Source organism: Myotis davidii, unplaced genomic scaffold (assembly GCF_000327345.1).
Source record: "Myotis davidii unplaced genomic scaffold, ASM32734v1 scaffold107, whole genome shotgun sequence".
NCBI lineage: Eukaryota > Metazoa > Chordata > Mammalia > Chiroptera > Vespertilionidae > Myotis > Myotis davidii.
The window spans coordinates 5208798-5219488 of record NW_006383012.1 but is presented as its reverse complement, the minus strand read 5'-3'; the positions used below and the strand labels follow the sequence as shown (position 1 = coordinate 5219488).

The following is a 10691-nucleotide window of genomic DNA, read 5'->3' as shown; positions in this document are numbered from 1 at the left end:
GGCCCTTTAAATACAGTTCCTCATGTTGTGACCCAACCATAAAATTATTTTCTTTGCTACTTCATAACTGTCATGTTGCTACTGTTATGAATCGTCATGTCAATATCTGATATGCAGGATGGTCTTAGGAGACCCCTGTGAAAGGGTCGTTCGACCGCCAAAGGGGTCGCGACCCACAGGTTGAGAACCGCTGGAACCTGTGCCATGGGAAGGCACCTTCTACGGGTCCCGCAGTGCGATCCTGGGGAACCCTGCAGGTGTGGGGGTTGCTCAGCTGTTAACAGTTTACTAAGTACAGCCAATATTCATATCTTCATTTTGTTTAGAGGAAAGAGACCTGCCTTTGGAGTCAAAACGTTGGTATTAGAAACCGCCTCTTTCTAATACCTGGGACCCGATGGCATATTTTTTTTTACCCATGAATCCGACAGAATAGTAAAAATATGCCATCGGGTCCCAGGCATTTTGGTCGTTTTCTCGGTACCTGTGTCACGGTCCCTTGATGCCCAGCTTTTTTATTTCTTCCAAAAGATAGACTGGGAGTTTTTCTAAGGAAAATGTGCAGTAAATCATTGGAACAGTGTTTCAAAAGGTGTGCTGGTTAGTCATTCAGGAAAAAAAAAAAAGATCTATTAAATGTTTAGGTATGCCAGTGGGTGTAGCCTTCCCAACTGCTAAGGACACCTTGATATGTGCAGTGTTGATCTTGTGGGAAAGATTAAGGTTCTAAAGGCGTTGATAGTGAAACTGAACTAGCTGCTTGTGTATCAAGTTTACTGCTCCCTCTGTACAGCTACTTTTCAATTCTTTATTCATCGTTACTCAAATAGAAAACAGGGATGATTGCCTCGTTCTTTTCCCCCTTCCCTTATGGTCTTTTCATGTTATTTCAGATTCGGTCATGGTATTGAGTAATTCACAAATCTTGCAGAATTTAAAGAATTAAAACTCCTCTTTTACATTGTAACAGACAAGCATGTATAATTACTGAGGAATCTACCTGGAAATGCCCTGCATGTGTTTATACGTATTGCTTTTACTCCCCAGAAATGCATGGATTGTGTTGAGATTGATTTTATTTTTAGGACCGTGTCTAATTCAGAATACCTGCATGTAAACTTGGAGATTTCTTTAAGCAGTGTCATGGGCATGTCAGTGTCTTATTTATTGCTAACGCAAAAGGGGTGGTATAGCACAGTAACCACTCTATAACCTTTTATTCCTTTACCCATAAACTCAAGAGTTGCTTTTTGATGCGATACAATGACAGCACAGCTAATGATGATTGCTTAGTATATTTAATTTAAAAACATCTTACAGCTATATGCTGACATGGTGGAGGGAAGGTAGAACAGTGCAGCAGTATTCTCATTCTTTAGGGAGAAATGATAGGACAAAGCAGCCTTATTTACAGACTTAGAAAAATCATCTTTGCCTTTGAAGAATGGCTAGTAATCTGCACTAATTCATGGAACAGTTACATGTTAAAGAATCCTTCATCTGGCCTGTGTTTCTCAGTGGTTAGAGCAGGGGTCCTCAAACTTTATAAACAGGGGGCCAGTTCACTGTCCCTCAGACCGTTGGAGGGCCGGACTATAGTTTTAAAAAAAACTATGAACAAATTCCTATGCAAACTGCACATATCTTATTTTGAAGTAAAAAGACAAAACGGGAACAAATACAATATTTATATTTGCATGTGGCCCATGGGCCGTAGTTTGAGGACCCCTGGGTTAGAGTGTTGGCATGCACATGGAAGGGTCACAGGTTTGATTCCTGGCAAGGTCAAGGGCGTGTACCTGAGTTGCAGGTTCAAGTCCCTGCTGGTCCAGGTTGGTGTGCAGTTGGGAGGCAACCAATCAATGTGTCTCCCTCCCTCTCTTCCAGCCTCTCTAAAAATCAATGGAAGAAATATCCTCAGGTGAGGATTAACAAAACAAAAAAAGAATCCTTAAATTCTGTTATTTTTATTTGAATAAAGTTTAGATTTTTCTTTTATCTCTTATCTCTAGCTTTAAATAACTAAAATCAATTCTCACATTTTTCATAAATAAAACACAGCTTATAGTATTGTAATACTTAATTACAATACTGAATGTTACTTAATACTGAATGTTATACTTAATATTTATTTCAGGGCAACAGTGGGAACATAGATAATTGAAATTTACAAATAACCCTCTAATCTTATCATTATTTCAAATTTGTCCTTTAAACTTTATCTCTCAGTTACTGAGATTTTAAATAGTTGGGCTAAGAAGTAAACAAAAGGAAAAATATTGGGGTGAAAGAGCAATAGATATGAAGAGGAAATCAAACCCAGAAAAGGAAACTGTTGATTGGATTGTGAATGGATTTGTCTGACATTAAAAGACATGAATAATTTGATTTTTTGGTAAACTACATCATATCAAATTAATCAAGCCCAGGCCAAAGGTGGTTTCAAAATTTAAACAATCAGAACTCCATAATGTAAGGCACACTTATTACTTATCTTTTTTCTTTTTCTTTCTTTTTTTAGGTTATTAGCCTTTCTTTTTGAAAAGAACTGTAGTTAATTTTTTCCTCCTTTTAGTTTTCAGATTTTTGGGGAAAATAATTAGTGGAAAATACTTAATGTTTTCCTTGACTTATTAAAATTCGATTGTGAGTTTTATACAAGCAGCCTCAAAGTAAGATTTCTATATTTATAACTTTCTGCTTTAAAAGTTACTATTAGAAATATATAAAATTGCCTTGATCTAAGATGCCAAGCTGATAATATGACATATAACTTGATAATGTGATATATGATGTGTCCACTTACCTCGTTTTCCTGGAATCTTAATGAACCATAATTTCTTTCTCCAGGTGTTCTGTCGCGGCATTTGGTACTATGGTGTGAGGGATCCTGCTGCACCGATTGCCTTGAGTCTGTTTTTAACATCTATTTGTGATATAATGCATATATCAAAAAATGCACCCTGCCCTGAGTCTTGGGTGCAAAGGTTAACAAACCCCTACAGGGATAATTGACCTTGGCCTCATATGACATACATTTTAATCTGGTGGACTAAAGCCAGCTTTAAAAATCTAGTGATTATATTTCATGTAAAGGAAATCCAATATTATAAAGTTAAATTTTACCCAAAAGCTTAATTACATTGTGACTACTTTACAAAATATTTCTTCCTTTTGATCAGACTAATCTGGAATTCTTGGTAGTAGCCAGCTCTTTTAAAAGTAGAATTTGATTTTCATAAATTCACCTTCTGTGAACTTCAGTGTCAAATATTTTCATGTGAAGCAGTGTTTTTATGTTTCTTATACAGGTTCTTTTCTGTTCTATTATTTTATTCTATTTTTAAAAACTTTATCCAGGAAAGTGTTTGTCTTTTAAAGTGAATACTATTAAAAATCATTTACTTAGGGGTTGAGATCAGATTATGTTGGGCTACAGGTGTCTTTTGATATCATTTTTTGCTTCTGACTTTAATTGTGATATCAGAACCTTGTTAGAGTTGGTCAGAAAGATAACTATTCATTTGATTCGGCTGCTTTCAAAGTTTATTTGGGGACTATGTAAAAACCTTTTTAATGTACTTGTCTGTAAAAGGATGGTAAATCATTACATTGAAGAACAGAATCCTCTCACAGGCTTTACTTGCTTATCTTAATGGACAGTATTTGAAAAATATATAGCTGATATTATTTGAGACTCAAATGGTATAGTTTGTAATTTAAAATTTTGTAGTTGTAAATAATATGCTGAACTGAGTCAGATTTTTCCGTTGGACTTAACACATTGTGGACCAGTAGTTTTATTGCTAGCTTTACAGATAAGTTTCTATTGAACGAGTACAAAAAATGTTTACATAAATGTTAAAGGCAGGCTTTAAAATCAAATACCCATTGCATTTTGAAGTTATTTATTACAGGTTCTTATAAGCTAATATCTTTCTAAAGTATGATACTTTGTAAATCTCTGTAATATCAAGCAAGAATTATCGTGATCCATCACAGTGTGTTAAAAAACACTCATGAAGCTAGATAGCATTGATAGATCTTCAAATTAAAATACTGTAAACACCAAGAGTAAGAAATTTAACATAGAGCTTCTATATATTGCTCCACTATATCAGAATGTAATCTCCATAAAAGATTTTTATTTATTGCTATGCTCCTAAAATATAGAACAGTCTCTGCACATAATACACGCTCAATTCATATTTGTGAATGAATTACCTTCTAGTTTGGAATGTATTTCTGACGATACTTTTGTATGAGGCCTTTTACCAAAATCTGTGGATTGGATTCATTTGTATTTGCAATGTATTGAATATGCTTAAGTTTTTTGTTGTTTATACTGCTAATTTACCGGGAAAACAAACCTGTTAAAGACAGTGTTTTCATTTATATGGCTCTTGTATGGGAATAATTTTGTAGAAATGTGAGTTCTTTCATGAAGAAATAAAATCCAAGGTGGATAATGGTTGGCTTGAGGCAAATAAAAAATGTTTCTTGACCAGTTGCCTACAGCTGATGAGCTCCAGTAAGAGCGAAACCAGTTCTCACTTCACTGAAACAATTTAGAAGTGTGAATTGGTCCTGTAGTACTGTGTCAGAAACAAACAGCTCTGGGGGAAAAGGTGCTGAATTAAGAGGATTTTATGACTGTGCTAAGTTGTAAATACTACAGTATTTTCCTCTAATGAGCTATAGCTGCTAAAAGTCAGATAACTGTTACTTTTTACATCAAAAAGCAAAAGATATTGTAACTTTAATTGTAATCACTATATCTAAATGAGTGTTAATTTAATTTATACAAGCACTTATTAAACCAGTGTTGTAAACAAGTGTCTAGTTTTACATCCTCCCTCTTTAATCTACTTCTAGATTATTCAATCCTCAGTAGCTTTGATGGCAATATTTCCTCCCCCAACTCCCGAAGAGACTTGGACAGCAAACAGATTGGTCTACATCAGCACTACCAACTGGAGGCCCACAAGAGGACTCAGCTGTTTTTCTTCCCCTGGTTAATCATGGACATAATCAGACTCATCGTGGTCCCACTCCCCTCACCATTCTTGTATAGTTATTTAATCCTTGGTGATAGCGTTGTTACATGTATACACATGGATCTTCATTAACCCTTCCTTTTCCTTTTGCCTCCATTTAAGCATCAGGAAACTAAGTTTGAAAGCTAAGTGGCTATCAGATGCCATGTTATATGAAGACTTTTTCAAAGATCATGGGCATATTACTGAGCAACACTATAGAAAGTACTTGTCTTTTGAGGTTAAACTAAGCAGTCTGTAATTTACAGGAGGAGGATGGTAAAACTGTCTCAGCTGAGAAAATCATAAAATCAGGGACTTTTGTTTGTTTGTTTACCTAGATAAATATCCAGCAGAATGAGACAAATTTTTGTTGTTCTGTGCTGTCTTGCACATTACAAGTCTCCTTACAATCTGGTTCTCGTCCACTGAATGCTGTTCAATTCCCCAGATTATTGTGTAAACCCAGGGGGTCCCACTCTCATTGAGAACAATGGAATAGCATTTGTAGGAATGAGTGTAAATGCAGTAGAGAATACATTTGTTAGATTTATTTACCTACTTATTACTGTTGTTTGAGATTTAAGAAGTTTGATTCAGTTCAGAGGGAGGTTCCTCCTCGCGAGTGCAAGAATGTCACAAGGAAGGCTCTGACTCTGCTTGATGAGTATAAATGCAGTATGTTTTCATTTTCCTGAGAGAGAATTTTGTACTTGTACTGAGGGAGAATTTGGAGGAAGATGTGGCGTTAGAATCAGTTCTTTAAATATAATTAGGCTCTGGGGAGAAGAAAGGAAAGGACATTCTGGATGGGAGCAGCCATGGGAAGGTTAGTGTGCAGTTGGAATTGTGAGTAGACTAGTCAGGGACTAGGAGAGGATAGTGAAGTACTAGGCTTTTAGGAATGTGTTGAGAGATAAGATGGGAAAAGTCGTACAACTGGTTTACTGGAGGAATCACAGCTCTGAAATATGAACATGAAATGCTTTTGTGGGTTTTTTCCTCAAGGGGTCTCCAATCATACTGTGCAAAATGCCCCCATCTCCCTTCACTTCCCTCTGAAGCGCTGCTCCTTAATAATACGTTGGTTTGGTGACATAACTTTTCTGCAACTTTTGGTTACTAGAGAAAACTCATTCCAGAAATCAAGCCAGGTTTCAATAATTTTTAAAAACTCACATTTTCTTCCTAAAGAAAGGTTCCCAGCGGCTTGAAGAGGAGGTATAATCTGGCTCTAAAATATGTTCCCTTTCCTTTCTCTAACTAGCCGTTTTGGAGTAGAGGGAAGACCAGTCAGTGGGGGCAGAGTTTTCATTACCCAAACCTTTAAAGAGGGAAGAGATAGCCCTGACCTTACTCTAATTCATCTGGTTGCATTTGATGGTGGGCTCTGTGGAGGTGATGTGTGTGGGTATTTTTAGGGGCGATGTTGTAGCTTCTTGACCCCTTCTGCCATTCATGGGGCCCTTCTGTTCCCCGTTTTTTTTTTTGTTGTTTTTTTTTTGCAGAGCCAATATTACAAACTTCCACTCCTTCTCTGGATTGAGTGACACTTGTCCTAGTGTTGTCTCAAGCCACTTGCCCTTTAATCAACCTTGCTTCTCCACTTGGAGTTGCAGGAAGGAAAACAGGAGGGACGAATGGAGTGAGATTGAGAAACCAACAATTCAAGTGTCCTTATATGAAGTGGTCAGGCCTAGATTGGGTTGCATGTAGGAACAGTGACAGTAGAAAGGAAGATATAATTGTAGGAGACATGAAATTGGTAAAAAAGAAGACAAAGGAAAAGGAGTCATGACTAAGAAAAATGATACTATTGACAAAAAAAGATTAAGTGGGGGTACTCAATCATTGGAGCTGTTCATTGGACTTTAGACTTAGCCATTTTGAGTATGAGGTTATGGTGGAACATTTAGTGGAATTGCCTATATTCAGGTGGAGATTTCAATATAGATACAGAGATAGAGTGAAAATGAAGGTATAGATAATCTGTTGTCTGTAACTTAAGAACAGGACTGAAAATATTGTGGGCATCAATTATGAGTTGTTGGCGCAAGGCATGGAAGTGGGTGAATTGTGGGAGGGAAAATAAAGTTGAGGACTGAAACCCTGGAGATTATGAAAGCTGGATGAGGGGATAGGAGCCAATATTTGCTTAGTGCGTTTTTTTGACAAAGCATGACAGTAAAAATTCATGAAGTGCTCAAATGAGCAAGTTTCTTCTCACTTGCTCTATCTGTTCTGGAGAGTTGCAATGTCTTTAGAGACTTACTGTCTTTTAAATAGATTCTTCATCTGCTGTCCATTACATTTTGGTCAGCTCTGAGTTCTACTTCAGTTGATACAACATGGACTAGCTATGTTGTTCAGAACCACTTCCTTCCTTAGCTTTTAGATTGATTTCTAAATTAAAAGTTCAAATTCAGCAGCAACACATTCACAGTGAAAGTGAGTTACGCTGGGGAAGATAATGCCCCTGTTTGAGAATGATTTTACTTTGTCCTAGATTTTGAAATGCAGCATACTCATGAGGTCATATCAACTTACTGCACTTACCTGTTTTGTCTAAACCAAGCTTTAATACTAGTGTGGGCTATGTCTTAGTTATAACATATATGCAGCAAGATAATGGTAATTTCTATCTGACTGTTTGGAAATCCGTTTCAATTCAGAGTATTAGGACGAATGCCATTATTAGTTGATACCCCAAAGGACAGTCTATACTCAAAGGCAAGGTATTTGACAAACAAGCTGGTCTTCTCTTCCTTTCCTAGAATTATTCTTCCTGTGTTCTGCATTCCTAGAAATGTCAATTCTGTGCCTTAATTCAACAAATATTTGAGAACCTACTATATGCTAAAGCTCTGTAGGTTAATCAATTATGTCCCAGTTGATCATGATATTGTCCTTAACAAAATTCACTCCTGTATATCATTCTGATGAGCATTGTACCTAGCTATCCTCTTATGCTTTTTCACCATCCTCTCACCACCACCTCCATCCATAGACCAAAATGAACATGCACCTTTCTGTTACTCAATAATTGAATTTTTTGTTTTGTTTTTTATAAGTTCACCTTCCATCTGGAGTTACTTCTCTCCTAGTTGCTGTCAAAACTATGACTTGCCCACATTTTACCCAACTTATCTGACTCCAGTAATTCATCCACCATGTATATGCTTTGTTGATATCTGACAAAATCATCAAGATTGAATTATTTTCTGGAAATAGCTAGAATAGTAACCCTCATGTAACAAAAAAAAACAAAACAACCCCCCCGCCCCCCGCAAAAAAAATGGATTCTAACAATATTGAGTTAGTTTTGTAAATATTGCTTTTATGACCTAGGCAGTGCCTCCACTCTAGTTACACTGAATATTGTTTCTTCTCTTTCTTTTTCTTATTAAAGGTGGGGAAAGTGAAACAAGGAAGGGCTTAGGACAGAAGAAACAGCAGGAGTGGGCCTGGGCAGGGCTGCTTTGGCTCACTGAGAAATAAAAGTCACTTAGTTTTCCTTCTAAGTGGAAGAAGTGAGCCAAAGTACCCTGCCTAGGCTTATTTCTTTATCACCTCCCTGGAAAGTCAGAGAAAAGGGGGCCTTGGAGACAGGCAGGTTCCGGGGCTTAGCCTGGGATGAGCTGCCTCTGCCCATTACTCTCCTGGTTGCAAGTCTCATGGGGTCCCTAGAATTTAGGAGATGCACACCTGCTGAGTAAGAGGAGGGGGAAGGGAAAGGCGTGGGTGTGCTCTCGGGAGGGAGAGCCAAATATGGTTTACTCTTGATGAGCATGTTTGGAATTCACTATGGTACTTCCTGGATCCCAGCCTGGATGAAAAATGAGTCCCTGCCAGGGATCCTTACCATAATTTTTTCTACTCAGCTCTAGGTGTTTGGGCTATAGTAACTGTGTTTTGTTATTGTTTAGTTTTCCTGCTAAGTAGGTTTTTGTCTTTGTTCATGTGTCTTGTTTTATTATCTTGGTTTGTAATTTCTCTTCTGATGTTGTCATTGCTATCTTATTTTCCTAATATTTTCCTACAGATTATTGAGGTACTCATTTTCCTCTTGTGGAGCTGAAGGAATTTTAAACCATCTTTGGCATTAATCTCCCCGTTACTAGTCTTAGTCCATATCCAGCATCTTAGGGGGGTGACTGAAGAGTGCCAAACTGCATCTGAAGTGGAGTTGTATGACTGAATTGGAGGAGGAAAGAGTATGAAACTTTGTGCTATCCTGTTGGTTGTGGCACACGTGGATTGGCTGTCCTAATCTTTTTTTCTCTCTCAAGGAATAGCTTTTAAAAGAGTTTTTAGTGGTAAAATCTATGGTCTTAGTTATTCCACATCATGGAATATGTGCAAATATATAGGGCATCTTGGTTTTTAAAAACTTTGGTTTTTTAAACTTTGATGTTTTGGCTTTCTTAGATGTAAAAAGAAGATCAGGAACAGATTTGAAGAAATGCAGAGTGAGTTGGTGCAAGTCAGCATGTCAGAGACAGAGCACACAGCCTCCATTTGCTCTGATAAAAATATTGGGAAAACACCTGAACTAAAGGAAAACTCAAGCAACTCGTTTTCTGGTGATGAAAGCAGCAGCATAGAAAATGAGTCCCAACTATTGTCATTAAACTTGGATAAAACTTCATGTCAGCCTAATGAACGCAGTAATCAAATTGAAGCACAGGAGAACTGTATGCCAGATCATGGTGGAGGTGAAGATTCTAAAACAGACTTATGCTCAGAAAATTCTGAACAAGTAGCTAGTTTTCCTGGTGGAGATTTTACAAAGCAAGTTTCGAAAACAAATGAAACCGAACAGACAGTAAGTCAAATATTGGCAGAATTAAGGTCCTCCACCTTTACAGAAGCAGCTAGTCAAAAGACATACTCCGAAAGTCCCTATGATACAGACTGCACCAAGAAACTTATTTCAAAGATAAAGAATGTTTCAACATCAGAGGATTTGTTAGAAGAAATAGAATCTGAGCTCTTATCTACGGATTTTGCAGAACACCGAGTACCAAATGGAATGAATAGGGGAGAACATGCATTAATTATGTCTGAAAAGTGTGTGCAAGATAAGTATTTGCAGCAGGAACACACCATAAAGAAGTAAGTTTTTTATTTTTTTCAGGTTATTTTTTTCCACAGGAATTAAAGATGGCATTCTTTAAAGGAAGGTATCATCTTGTCCATTTTTAATTCCACAGTAGAGCCACACACATTGTAGTTTATCCACAAATATGTATTTACTGAATAATTAAGCAAGTGTTGTTGGTTAGTTATTCAATTTGTCTATTTTTTTAGAATGTGGTATTTTATTTGTATTATTTTAGAAATAATAGGTATGCATCAGTGTTTTTATATGCATCAGTGTTTTTATATGGGGTGGGCAAAAATGTTTATAGTTGTAAAATAAATAACACAATAATTAATAATAATATAAGAATAGACTGTTTTGCATATTTACAACTATAAACATACTTTTGCCCACCTCTAGCCTATGTAATAAAAGCCTAATATGCTAAGTGTCTGGTCATCCGGTCAGCCGTTTAACCAATCAAAGCATAATATACTGATGATATGCTAAGGTCACTCAACTGCTCACTATGACGTGCACTGACTACCAGGGGGCAGACGCTCTGACTGGTA

The 10691-nt window shown here is 36.9% G+C and overlaps 1 protein-coding gene across 1 annotated transcript in view; it reads left to right on the top strand.

Annotated features, from left to right (window-relative positions):
• Nucleotides 1-10691, top strand: part of CCDC186 (coiled-coil domain containing 186) — a 37178-nt gene that overhangs the window by 331 nt on the left and 26156 nt on the right. Inside the window, exon 2 of the mRNA XM_006778736.2 lies at nt 9465-10151. Coding sequence (XP_006778799.1) covers nt 9499-10151 — 653 coding nt within the window. The 5' untranslated portion in view covers nt 9465-9498. The remainder of the gene's footprint in view (nt 1-9464; nt 10152-10691) is intronic.